At 34.5% G+C, this 13,775-nt stretch overlaps 1 protein-coding gene across 10 annotated transcripts in view; it reads right to left on the bottom strand.

The window, feature by feature from the left end:
* LOC101886435 (inactive dipeptidyl peptidase 10) overlaps positions 1–13,775 on the bottom strand; it is a 126,826-nt gene that overhangs the window by 10,215 nt on the left and 102,836 nt on the right. For all 10 annotated transcript variants that reach the window (XM_087307535.1, XM_087307532.1, XM_087307541.1 and 7 more), the window contains 6 exons: positions 10,434–10,552; positions 10,290–10,337; positions 6,804–6,902; positions 6,378–6,444; positions 2,147–2,341; positions 1,788–1,842 (listed from right to left, as the gene is read on the bottom strand). In XM_087307535.1, the coding sequence (XP_087163661.1) occupies positions 1,788–1,842; positions 2,147–2,341; positions 6,378–6,444; positions 6,804–6,902; positions 10,290–10,337; positions 10,434–10,552 (583 nt within the window). The remainder of the gene's footprint in view (positions 1–1,787; positions 1,843–2,146; positions 2,342–6,377; positions 6,445–6,803; positions 6,903–10,289; positions 10,338–10,433; positions 10,553–13,775) is intronic.

Below are 13,775 nucleotides of genomic sequence, written 5' to 3'. Positions count from 1 at the left end.
TATACCAGCAACATTTCAACCAACAAACAATTATAAATGTTTGCTACATTTTTCCTAACCAATCTAGTTATGTTCGCTCAAGGTAAAAATAAGTAAATAACAGATTGTTTTTAGAAAGCTCTCTCTCATTATTCTGCTCTCTCTCTGATTATTTGGGTCATGTGATTCATACTGAACTTCCATTAAAGGTCCTGCGAAGTGCTTTGAAATGTGCATTTTTATTTAATGTTTGGCATAATCTCAACTGAAACATGAAGAGAGGGTGGGACATTGAGTAGCTCCTCCCTTTTTTTATTTAAAAAACAGCCAATAGCGTTTCGTTTTATCACAGCTCTGCCAGTGAGAGTGACCTGAATAAAAAACGTTGATCTATTCAGACGGAAGTCAAACTGCAAGCTTTGTATTTTTATATCAGTTTTCTATCTTCTAAACATGAATTTTGTCCCTGTTTTGTAGCACACTAGCTAATAGATATCCTTAAATCGATCATACTGATGCTAACATCTAAAAAAACATTTTATTTTCACTGGGCCGTTAAGGGTGCATTGAGCTTATAGATGCACCCAGATTTTTTGGAACTTCTCAGGGCACAAATTTTTCAGTGTACTAGAAGAAGATTGCGACTGAGACAGCACTTAAAGTGGTTGACACCCTAATAAGTGCACTGACTACTAAACAAGGGTGCTGATTAAGGCACCGTTTACACTAATACGTTTTAGGTTTAAGACGCATAAGTTTTGCTGCGGTTATGCCATCCGTGCACACTATGCCAGAGTTTTCGAGTGCCAAAAACGGAGCGTTTTGAAAACGCTGGGGAGGCCGTTTTCATTCTAAAACACTGCTGCTCCATGTTAGTGTAGATGGAGGAAAACGGAGACATCTGAAAACGACATGTGATTGGGGCTTTTTCCTCAGTATTAAGTAGCCTACACACAGTTCAGTCCTACATCTTCTTCTTGTAAGTTCTGACTTTGCAAGTTTGATATGAAAAAAGACTCCTGAGGACAGGGGTAAATCTTCAAAAAGAACAGTGTACTTTATAACCTTATTTACATCATCCTGGCTACATTGTTTCACTTTCTTAACATGTGAAACAAATGAAAACATGATTTAAGGAACTGCCTATTTTCATTTTAATATTATCAACTTAACAGAGAGCCGTAATGTTGAGGCGTCGTGTAGCTTCATAGTTATATGACCGTCATCTTCACTATATGTGTATTTATAACAAAACTATAACCTATAACATAACTGAAACCTTTAATTCTCATTTAATACAAAACATATCCTCTCGTTTGTGTGCTGTTGGGGATTTTTTCATCCACTCTGCGATCATTTTGAGTCTTAATTTGGACAGAACGTTCTCTGTTTTAGCAAATAGAATGACTTTTGTTGGAAAATCTTATTTTGACACATATTTTGGAAAAATCCATATGAATAATGCATAATAAATATTAAAAAAAAAACCTCAACAATACACTCTGGGCAAATTGACTACCCTTTCATTATGTTAGTGGCTGTTTTTGCCCTATTGGCTTCCATTATAATGACATTTTTGCATTGCAAAGCCATGACACCATATAATTATGCATTCTAGAGTGTTGCTGGTTTTCCCTGTTGGGAATATGTAAAAAAAGTCATAATAACTGTGGAAATGGAAGTCAATGGGGTAAAAACAGCCACAAACATAACAAATCTGAACAATTCACAAGGGTTAAAAAGCTGCTGTACACAATCAAATCACATTCCAGAGCTTCAACTTTTGATTTTCACATTGTGTATTTTACCTTTCCATACACTGCAATTCTTTTGGCGTCGATGTACGGCAGCTTCATTAACCACCTGCAACAAAACATGCAAATTTCACGGTGACATTTAGCAGTTATGATAAATGACTGCTGTTTTATAAGCAGCCAATGCATTAACTCTGCAGAGACATAAACATTGCCTTTTTTTTTGCCTTGAGCAAGAAGTAGGTTAAATTAAATTAGCCAAGCAAGCGTTCAACAAAATACCAAAGAACTCTTAGTACCTGCTTTAGAGCATAAAGCATTTCCTAATCAAATATTTTTCACAGCGTAATACACAAAATGACTTTTCTATTACATGTATTCTTCTTAATAACTGAAAACAGAGAATGACTCACTCCACGACTCCGAGCTTGTCTTTAATGCGGAGTGAACCCAGCTTGCGAGGGTCTAGCGTGCTGCTTTTTTGTGTCTGTGAGATTCTGCTTCTGCTATCGATCCAAGCAAGAGCCACTCCATGCATACTGGACAAAACCTCCGGCCAGCCCAGGGCAAACTCCTCCGTTACTGACGGCCTGCCTGGAATACTGTCACTACAGGTGCGGAGAAGAAAAAAAGATGGATAACTGGTGTCAACACGATACTGGAAAAATCTAACATTGCAATATTTTGTTATTCTGTAGTATACAACCACAAATCAGAAAAAGGTGGGACAGTATGGAAACCACAAATAAAAAAAGAAAGTAGTGATTTCTAAATTGACTTTGACTTGTATTTCATTGCAGACAATGCAACAAACATAATTTAATGTGTTCCTCATGATTTTTCAAAATAAGCACCTATTCCAATTTTGGTTTTGCAACACATTTTAATAAAAGTTGGAACAGTAAAGCATTTATCACTTTTAATCACTTTTTTTCACAACATTTAAAAGACATTTAGGGACTGAAAACACCAAGTGATGAAGTGTTTCAGGTGTAATTTTGTCCCATTCTTTCTGCAAACAAGTCTTAAGGTGGGCAACAGTATGGGGTCTTCGTTGTCGCATTTTACACTTCAAAAATGCACCGCACATTCTCTATTGGAGACAGGTCGGGACTGCAGGCAGGCCAGTCAATTAACTTTAACCTTCGCAGCCAGGACTTTGTAATGTGTGCAGTATGTGGTTTTGCATTGTCTTGTTGAAATATGTTGACATCACCTGTTTCAAATCACATCATTATTTAACCAATTTACTAAATTGCTAGCCCTAAATTGCCCTAAATTTAAATTGTATCATTTTCTGAGTTTAACAGCTATAGTAATTGAATAAAAAAGATGAAAATAATAAAAAAAATGTATGAAGTGTTTCAGGTGTAATTTTATTCCATTCTTCCTGCAAACAAGTCTTAAGGTGGACAACAGTATAGGGTCTTTGTTGTCGCATTTTGCGCTTTAAAATGCACCATACATTCTCTATTGGAGACAGGTCGGGACTGCAGGCAGGCCAGTCAAGTACAGTATGTATCCTCTTCTTCTGCAGCCAGGACTTTGAATGTGGTTTTGCATTGTCTTGTTGAAATACGTTGAAATCACCGGTTTTGAATCACAGCATTTAACCAATTTACCTGATTACTAGCCCTAAATTGAAATTATTTTTCAGTCTAACAGTTCTAAGAGGTATAGTAATTGAATAATAAAGATTAAAATAATTCAAAATCCTTATTAAAGTTACAAACGGTATTTTTTTTATGCATGAATAATTTTTTTATTCTCTTACAGTCACAGACCTCAAAAACACAGGCAAATGATAAATTATAATACAAACAATATCATATATTATATTGTGATACATTGCGATATCAATGCTGAAACGATATATTGTGCAGCCCTATGGCAGATCATTTCATGCTGTGGATTAAAAAGACATTAAGCACAGGGATCTTCATTCTGTAAATGTGTTCACACTTGCTAGATGCTTCTTGAATCTCAATCGAGCGTGTGCATACCGCTTATTAATAAGGCAGCATTCATAAATCATGGAGCCTAACCAACTGCGGCGAAGGGAGAGCATTAACTAGATTTGCATTTCCACAAGGAGTTACCAGAGCTTGCAAAGGAAGTTTTAAGTAATCTTGAAGTTTTAGGATTAGGTTTGGTGTATTGGAAATCATGGCTGCTTTATCACTGTCAAGACGCTCAGCACGAGTTTTGTTTCTGAATGCAACACCGGCTTATTACTTAGTAAGCAGCATAAGGTTTAAGCTGTAGCATGCTTTACTCTTGTCACATGACCTTCTAACACTGCATAAATGCAGCGGTTTTGCAGTCTTGCTCTCATTTTGTATAGAGTTTTAAAAGTGAATCTAATAATGAGTTAAACAGATGTTTAAAAGTAGTAATTAGTATTAATCCTGGTTCATTCGTCACAAGTGTAAGGTCAATCTGAGTGCATTGGTTTATGGGATGCATAATTTAACTTGAATAAATTCAGAAAGACAAGAACAATCATGTTTCATTATTAAGTGCAGCTAAATTAATTTCAGATGTTCTTGATTGTGAAATGAAGCATGCCTTCAGAGTAATAACATCTTTCAAACATTCTGATTCATGTTTGAGAGCTGTTGTTGCTAAGGATATATGCTTAATTTCACCATGAAGAAAACAAGATTAAAGAAAAATAGAATAAAAACAACATTATGGGGACTAAAAAAATTGCTAATTTAAAAATGTTTCATAAATGTTTTTCCAAAATCTGTTTTACTGTATACTACCTGACAAAAGTCTTGTTGTCGACCCCAGTTGTAAAAGCAAAAAATAATAACTCTCTAAATAAATAATCATCTGTTGAACTGCATCCCAATCATCACAAATACAGCAGAAGACCTATTGGAACCCACATGAACCCAAGATTCTCAAAGAAATCAGTCAAGTTTGGTGAAGGAAAAATCATGGTTTGGGGAAAAATCATGTTACATTCAGTATGGGGGTGTGCAAGAGATCTGCAGAGTGGATGGCAACATCAACAGCCTGAGGTATCAAGACATTTGTGCTGCCCATTACATTACAAACCACAGAAGAGGGCAAATTCTTTAGCAGGATAGCGCTCCTTCTTATACGTCAACCTCCACATCAAAGTACCTAAAAGCAAAGAAGGTCAAGGTGCTCCCAGATTGGCCAGCCCAGTCACCACACATAAACATTATTGTGCATCTCTGTGGTAAGATGGAGGAGGAGGCATTGAAGACGAATTCAAAGAATCTTGGTGAACTCTGGGAGTCCTGCAAGAGCGCTTTCTTTGCCATTCTTGATGACTTTATTAATTAGTAATTTTGAGTCATTGCAGAAATGTATGGATGCAGTCCTCCAAGCTCATGGGAGTCATACACAATATTCATTCTTTTTTCTCTGCAGCATGACTTTATATTCTATACTGTACATTATTTCTGTTAAAGTGAAAATAAATTTGTCTAAGGCAGGTGTGACCAACTGAAGATCTACCTTCCTGCAGATTTCAGTTGCAACCCAAATCAAACACACCTGGCTGTGATTATCAAGTGCTGTTCGGGTCCTAATTAATTGGTTCAGGTGTGTTTGATCATCACCATTGGTTGATGGTGATGTTTGAGTTGGAGCTGAACTTTGTTGGAAAGTCGATCTCCAGGAGCAAGGTTAAGCACCACTGGTCTAAGGTCTAAGTCAGACCTTACTGTCCTAATTAAATAATTCACAATCAAGGCATGATCATACTTTATTTTGGTAAAATAAGTGTAATCTAGAAGCCTTTGCCTTTCATATAAGACACTTCTGGTGCCAAATGATCAGACAAATGACTAGAAGTCAAGTTATTATTTGTTGTTCCTAAAACTTGGATAGGTGACAAGACAAGTAGTGTATATATATCACAACGAGTACGATTTGTTCATATAAATTAAAACTTATTTGGGAAGCGGCCATTAAGTTGATTTCAAAAGACTAAATATCCACTATACACAGTAACAAATGCAGGGTTCCACACAATTCATTCATACTGTCCCAACACAAATTAAGTTAACTTAACAAATTTAAGTGGATTTAACTTAAAACAATTAAGTTGCCCCCCCCCAAAAAAAATCTTGATAATTGTTTCATTTCAGTTAATTAAAAAAAAAAACTTTGAAGAAACGAACATTTTTGAGTGTGTTTTTATTAATTAATTAATTAATTAAATATGCACCATCCACTTTTTAATTAAACATGAATTAAAATAAATTTAGATGGATGGATGGATGGATTGATTGATTGATTCATTAATTGATTGATTTCCTGGGGCTCTAAGCAGCCTCTTACCTTGCTTATTGGTCAAATCCGCCCCTGACTATATGTCTATATAATATACAAAATATAATATTGAGATATAAAAGCATTCATTAAATAACTAAATGATTATTGATGTTGAATTGATATATTGTGCAGCTCCAATAGACATCATATTCCAGAAATTCCATGACCCATGAGAACCCTGTATAAATAATATATATATATATATATATATATATAAACTAAAAAAATCATCAAATGCATCCTTGGTGACCCTTTTAAACATTACCGCACCTCTACTTTTTATTTCGATCCTATGCGACATAATGTGAAGTGAATGGAGACACTCACATGATAATGAGGAGAGGATGCAGGTTTCCTTCATATCCAGGGGGCAGGGACATCTTCACATCTAGGTCTGTAATTATTCGCACAGGCAGTTAGAACAGAACAAACGGGCATTTCTACAGCAAGAAAGCTCATCAATATTCTAACCGCTGGCAAATGAGCTCCCTTGAGCCTGTTGGTTTTTTAAAGGCACTCAGCAACACACACGCACACACACGTGCACAAACAAGCATAGTGAAGGGATCTGATGTACAATGTATCTGCAATTTATAAATGCAAATGAGTGCATGCAAAACATACCTTTACCAATCCAATTAGCAAAACCGAAACAATTACCTGATTGATTCCTAAATCTAGTTGGCTTGGTAAAGTTGAGATCAATTTATGCTGAAAGCAGGAATGTAATCAGTTACTTAAGAAATCTTTTACCGCTGTTGTCGGAGGAAAGTGTGTGGTAAAGGGTCTCAGGGAGCTGCTTGGTTTCGAGAGACATGGCGAGGACGCTGTTGTCTTCCACCACAGTGTATCCTGCAAATGCAGCACAAAAATTTAATACATTTTCTGACATAAAAGCAGATGGGTTCACCACCTTAGAGGATTTCAACAGAAGCAGACAATAACAATAAAAAAATCAAGAAGCCACCATTCAACACTTTTAAATACTAATACAAACTCTACAATAACTCACTAGGGTGCTTTTAAAGTAAACCTATGCATTTTTGATAATTATACAGTTGAAAAATAAAATGATTAGCACTCATGTGAATTTTCTTTTTTCAAATATTTCCGAAATGATGTTAAACAGAGCAAGAAATTTTCACTGTATTTCCTATAACATTTTTTCTTCTGGAGAAAGTCTTATTTGTTTTATTTCAGCTAGAATAAAAGCAGTTTTACATTTTTTAAAAACCATTTTAAGGTCAAAATTATTAGCTATATTTTTTATTTTTCTAATTATCCTAACTTGCCTAATTAACCTAGTTATCTATTCTGTTATCTAGTTAACTATTATGTTTAGAAATGTGTGAAACAGAACTTGGTGAAATATGCAATATACTGTATATTGCAACATTTTTATTGACAATGTTTGCTATTTTGATATATTTTTAAATGTTTTTTTCCAGTGATCTCAGAGCTGATTTACATTGAATCTACTGTGATGTTTTGAATGACAAAAAAGGAAACTGAAACTGATCATATTAGAGTGATTTCTAAAATGATCATGTAAAACTAAAACCTCTAACGCTGAAAAATCAGCTCTGAGATCAATTGTCTGTCTTATATTTTTAAATGTTGCAGTTTTCAGTGATTTAATTTATTTACCCAGTAAATTTCCCTTTTTTTTTCGACTTTATTTGAATTTTTTAAAATTAAGGTTTTCTCTGAGTGCTCCGGTTTCAATCATTCATTCATTTTCTTTTTTAGTTTACTTTAAACTGCATTTCAATGTGTAAAAACTGAAAACAAAATAAAATAAAAACATTGTCGGGAAAAAAAGGGAAAAATTACTGAGTAAATAAATTAAAACACTGAAAACTGCAACATTTAAAAACATAAGCACAAAAAAACAGACAAATTGCATTGTTCATTTATTCATCCATTAATTTTCTTTTCAACTTAGTCCCTTTGTTAATCAGGGGTCTACACAGCAGAATGAACCGCCAACTTATCCAGCATATGTTTTACGCAGAGCATGCCCTGCCAGCTGCAACCAATCAATGGGAAACACCCATACACACTCATTAACACACATACACTACAGCCAATTTAGCTTACCCAATTCACCTATACCACACGTCTTTGGACTTGTGCGGGAAATCAGAGCACCTGAAGGAAACGCACGCGAACACGGAGAGAAAAGCAAACTCCACACAGAAATGACGACTGACCCAGTCGAGGCGCCAAGCAGCAACCTTTTTGCTGTGAGGCGATCGTACAACCCACTGCACCACCGTGTCACCATAATTTGCATTATAATAATAATTGCAATGCAATAAAAAAGTCTCATATTAAATGCCATTTACACTGCTATATACATTTTTTTTTTTGCTTTATACAGGTGGGGCCTTTAGTAATGCGCTTCTCAGGGAACAGAATGCCATGATTAACGCGGTTAGCCGCAAAACTCAGGGAAATTCTCTGACTCAGGAAATACAAGTAGGGGGCAGTCGAGCTTCATTTTCAGTAATGGCCAATTCTAAAGGCGGAGCACTCGAAGCCCACAAGTGACTGTTTCTCAATGGAAGGTGGAGGTGTTTTCTTCATGTTTTGTTTATATTTGCTAAGATCTAATACAATGCTGCGCCTGGGATAGTTGTGTTTATTGTTTTCTGATAAGAGATATAGGGCCCTATCATACACCCGGCGCAGTGTGGCGAAAGACGCGGCGCAATAGTCTTTTGGTAGATTCAGCTTGGCGTAAGAGTCGTTTTGAGGCGTTGCGCTACGCTGTTTAAATAGCAAATGTATTAGCGCTCATTTGTGCGCCCATAGGCGTTCTGGTCTAAAAAGGAAGGCGTTCTAAGGCGGACCGCTGGTGAAACTATAATAGATTTTTCATTAGACCAAAACTAACCCGGTCTAAACTCCGGCGCAGAGTTGCGCCTCGCTTACACACTGCTTAATACACACAAGAGAGCAATAGGCAAATATCTTTACATATGAAAAAAATTTAATATTAAGGATATATATAGGATATAATAAGAATAGATATAGGATATAAATATAAAGAATTAAAATATTACAAAACATATTATTTTCGAGCCTACATAAATATGAAAAATCACTGCTTTCATGTCTTCTTCATCTCGGGAGGCTTTTTCAGTTCATTCATAACAATTTGCTTTTGTATAATGTTATTATTATTAGCAGTATTATTTATTATATCCATATTTATATTTGTTTTATTAAAAACAAGCTTAGATTTGCCCACCTTTCAGGTTTTAGACCATATGGGGCATGGCAGGTGTATTTGGAAATAACTCAGTATTTTGACCACACTTGGTCATTATTGTTCATTTATTCCTTTGCTAGAAATTAGAACTGAATTTAGAAATAGTTTTGAAACAACTCTTTGCACTTATTAAACTAAATTAATTATTTATAGGCTAATTAATGTCTGTGCGTAAAGGTTTCCCTATCCAACTGTTTGCTTGTGAAATGCTCATTTTTTCCACTTAGACTTACTTTGCGTCCTGTAAATAGCGAATGCACTCTTGGCGCGATGCAGCTGGGTCTTAAAGGTGATGGAAGATGAGACTCTAATTGGTTTATTCTCAAAACACACCCATAACTCATTAAGAAAATAAACTCAACAAAAGCGCATTTTCCCGTCCGTAAATTAGCAAAAATGCGTTCTGACACGCCCTGAAAGGTTTGCGCTCTGCGTTTTGCGCTCTGCGCATGGACCGTCAAAATAGAGCCCATAGTTTCGTTTTAGACACAGTATTGCCGACTTGCCACAGTTATGGCTCTAGTATTTCATTTTTGACTGTAGCCCTACATCCCAAACTTTTCACAGAGCTCAGCTAAATGTTCTTTAATTTGGCTCGTTATCATAAACTGTTAAAGCCAAAAGGAATGGTAAAATAAAGGTTGTATTTTTGTATAATTTAATATAGTTTAAATGAATAAATAAAATATAACTTAACAGCCTACATAGGTTGAATAAATATAAAATATTTTTAAATTGAATAAATAGGCTATTTAATGAAAAATGGCCATGTTTATTCCATCAAATTAAACACAAATAAGACAAATAAGTATTTCCTGTAAAAGTATTTCAGTAGGGTGTATTTACAGGAAACACATGCTTTTTTTGACAGGCTGCTTTAGCAATTAAAATCTTTCTTTCTCAAGGCTACACATGGCTGCCTACATAACAGCTTGTAATGAGAAAATATTGATTCCACTCACTGAAAGGGTCACTCGTGCTGTGAATGGTCACCTTTGGGACACCAGGGCCTGCAAAATATGACATGGATGAAAAATATGCCATCTGCACGCAGCAGCCGAAGTGTGTGTGTTCTCATCAGTGGAGGAGAGACTGAATGATTTTACCCAAGCAATAGAGAGTGAAGTATGTCTGATTGGGGCTGAAGTCTGCTCTGAAGAAGCTGCAGCGCTCAAACAGGTTACACGTCAGACACTGCCGATGAAATACTCCCCCAAGCTCCACGCTATAGTCAACAAGAATGCATTTCATTATTTTATACACTATTATCAATTTTAATGCCCAATCAATATCATGAAAACCTTAAAAATCACACTCTTTACTCAAGTGCTGAAATGGTTGGAAAGATATTTACTTTTCACTACATTTAAGACGTGCATGTATTTTTGCTACTTTTTTGGCATGTGATGGTACTGGTGCACATCTTAGAACAAAACAATGGCAATGTGTTTTCAGAAGTTATTTTCAGCTAAAACAGCTCAAAATTGCAATATAGTCTGAATATAGTATTAAGTGCTATTTAAAATGGCAATTTAAGTCCTTTATTTAGTTTTCCAATGATAGGTTTAGACGCAAACAAACATTAGATGACTAAAGAAAGTGAAACTGGAATTGCTGAGGACTTTTGATGTGTCTTATGCACATCAAGATTACATTTTTGTGGCTGAAAAACTTAGTAAAACAGTAATACTGTCAAACAGTATTACAATCTGAATTAAAAAATATTTATTTTAATCAATTTTAACATTGAAACATATTTTTAACATATTTTAACATGATTATTATTAACAATAATAATAATATTAAAAACTAATGCCGGTTGCTGTTTTTGTGGAATCCATGACACTTTTTCAGAATTCTCTGGAGATCATAAAATTCTAAAATTCAAAACAAAACAAAATTTTTTCTGTGTGCTGCATGGGCAAATCTTAATCATGATTAATCACATTCAAAATACGTTTTTAAGATGTTAAAAATAAGTTTTAACATAATATATAAGTCTACACTGTAAAACCCAACTGTTGTACTGAAAGTTAATTCTTCTCATTTGAAAAGAGTTTTGAACTCAGTGTTGAAGGTAATCAGTTAATTAAATACCTCATTACTTCAACTTAAATGGAGTGAGTTCACAGTACTCATATAGATTCATTTTTTAACTCAAATGGTTTGTAGCAATCGTTTTCCTCAAACAGTTTGAGTTGCCTTAACTTATTGGGTTTTACAGTACTCAGTTGGTTTGAGTTCTTTTCATTTATCAGGTTTTACTGTGCTCAAATTGCTTCGTTTACTCAAATGGATTAAGTTCACAGTACTCATTAGGAATAGTTTTTGAACTTAAATGGTTTGCTGCTATTGGTTTCCTCAAATGGTTTGAGTTACCTTAACTTTTAGGGGTTTTACAGTGCATGTATTAACATGTATATGTGAAACACAGAAAAATGAAACTATACAAAACATTTTGTTACATAGAGATTTTAATTTATATATAATTTGTATCATATAGACTTATTTTACATATAAATATAAACATTATCTCAAATATATGCATGCATGTGTATATTTATAGACACACTTTAAAAATGCTGAGCTCCACACGATTCCTTCATGTTGTCCCATAGCAATTTGATTAAGTTAACTTAATTGTTTTTACAAACTGAAGTGGATTGAACATAAAACAATTAAGTTCCATCCCACAAACTCAAGAATTGTGTTGATTCAGCTCATTTTAAATAGTAGTTTGAGCGAGCAGCAGAAATTATTTGTTGAGTGTACATAATAAATATACACAGCCATCACACACACATAAAACAAATTATTTTGGATGCGATTAATCTTTTCCCAGCACTAATATTTTTGTAACACACTGTAAAAAGTCATTAGTTGACTTCACTTTAGAGTAATGTGTTTACTTGTTTAAGTGAAGTAAATTAACTATCAAAATAATTATAAAAATTAATTCAACTTAACAGTGAAGTCAACACAGTAACAAGTCACAACAGACACATTATCCCCTAAACACATCTTTGCTATCATTTAAATTGTCATCCTTAATGAAAAAGAATACATTTCTATTAACGAAAAAGGTTTTTGAATGACTTTTGGACCTGAAACGATACACACATGCTGAGGTGCTTTTCCATTATCCGCTTACTTTAAGCCCAACGCTGGACCTCTGCACTTTTGCCATATTGCGGGGATATTCTCAATAAAAAAAATCTATGAGAACTTGTGGCCCACGGAGAGAAAGCGAGAGGCTTAACGCATTAATCAAAGGTTAGAGAACACCCTTTAAATGGTTGTGAGTCGCAGCGCCGTCTCCTTTTCAACCTCCTCTATCTCTCTCTGCCCCTCGCTCTCCTTCTCTCTAAGCTGCCGTTCCTGTTAAATGAATTAGCTGGGCTTCTCGCCTGGAGCTCACTAGAGGGGAAAAAAACTCGATTGGATTTTCACCAATGTCCCCGAAACGCATCTCAAACGGAGACCAGTGGGAATTAATTGATTTCAGTACAAGTCGTTGATGAACATACATCAAAAAGTCAAACGTCAATGCAGATACAGGACATCAACATGTGACGAGAACACAGACATCTCAAAATCCCAAATAATCAAACGTTAAATATCTTGTAGACAGTTAGGGCTGTGCAATATGACAATAATTTCATATGGACAAAAGTCTGTCATTTCATATCACTGAAAAAAATTATTCAAAGATGATTCCTTGGATTTACTCAATTTCTTTACATTAAGAGGTTGTAAACGATTTATTTTGGTTGAATGTAAACAAACAAATTAAGTTGAACATTACTAAACTTAATTTGTTTGTTTAAATTCAACACAAACAAATTGTTTGCAACAGTTCTGCATGCAACACTTTTATCATGCCAAAATACATGGTTTATGGCAGTACTTTTTTTTACTTTAAATTATGAGTGCAATATTACACATCATGAAGATGTAGATAGAAACATCAATAACAGCATCGTGAGAAAGTTGCAATCTTGAAAGTATGTTTACAGTAAATTTGGCATTTTATTTAGCAATATTTTTTATTTGTATATTGGACCCATGTAATTATTGTTTCATATTTTATTTAAATTTGTTTTATATTTCTACATTTTTTACTAAAACATTTGATCTGAAGTTCTAAAATTTGGTTCCACACAATTCATTTATTTTTTCCCAACAAATATTGGTTAACTTAATTATTATTATTATTATTATTTTTACAAATTTAAGTGGATTTAACATAAAACAATTAAGCTGTCCCCCAAAAAAGTCAAGAATTGTGCTGATTCAGCTAGATGATTTGCCCACATGGAACCTAAATGAGGATATATGTGCATATATGAAACTAATATGCAGTATTCATTCATACATTTTCTTTTCAGCTTAGTCCCTTTATTAATCCGGGGTCGCCACAGTGGAAGGAACTGCCAACTTATCCAGCA

This window comes from Danio rerio, chromosome 23 (genome assembly GCF_052040795.2).
Source record: "Danio rerio strain M-AB ecotype USA chromosome 23, GRCz13ab, whole genome shotgun sequence".
NCBI classification, from domain to species: domain Eukaryota; kingdom Metazoa; phylum Chordata; class Actinopteri; order Cypriniformes; family Danionidae; genus Danio; species Danio rerio.
Note: the sequence above shows the minus strand (reverse complement) of the source record. Positions and strands in the feature narration are given on the sequence as shown.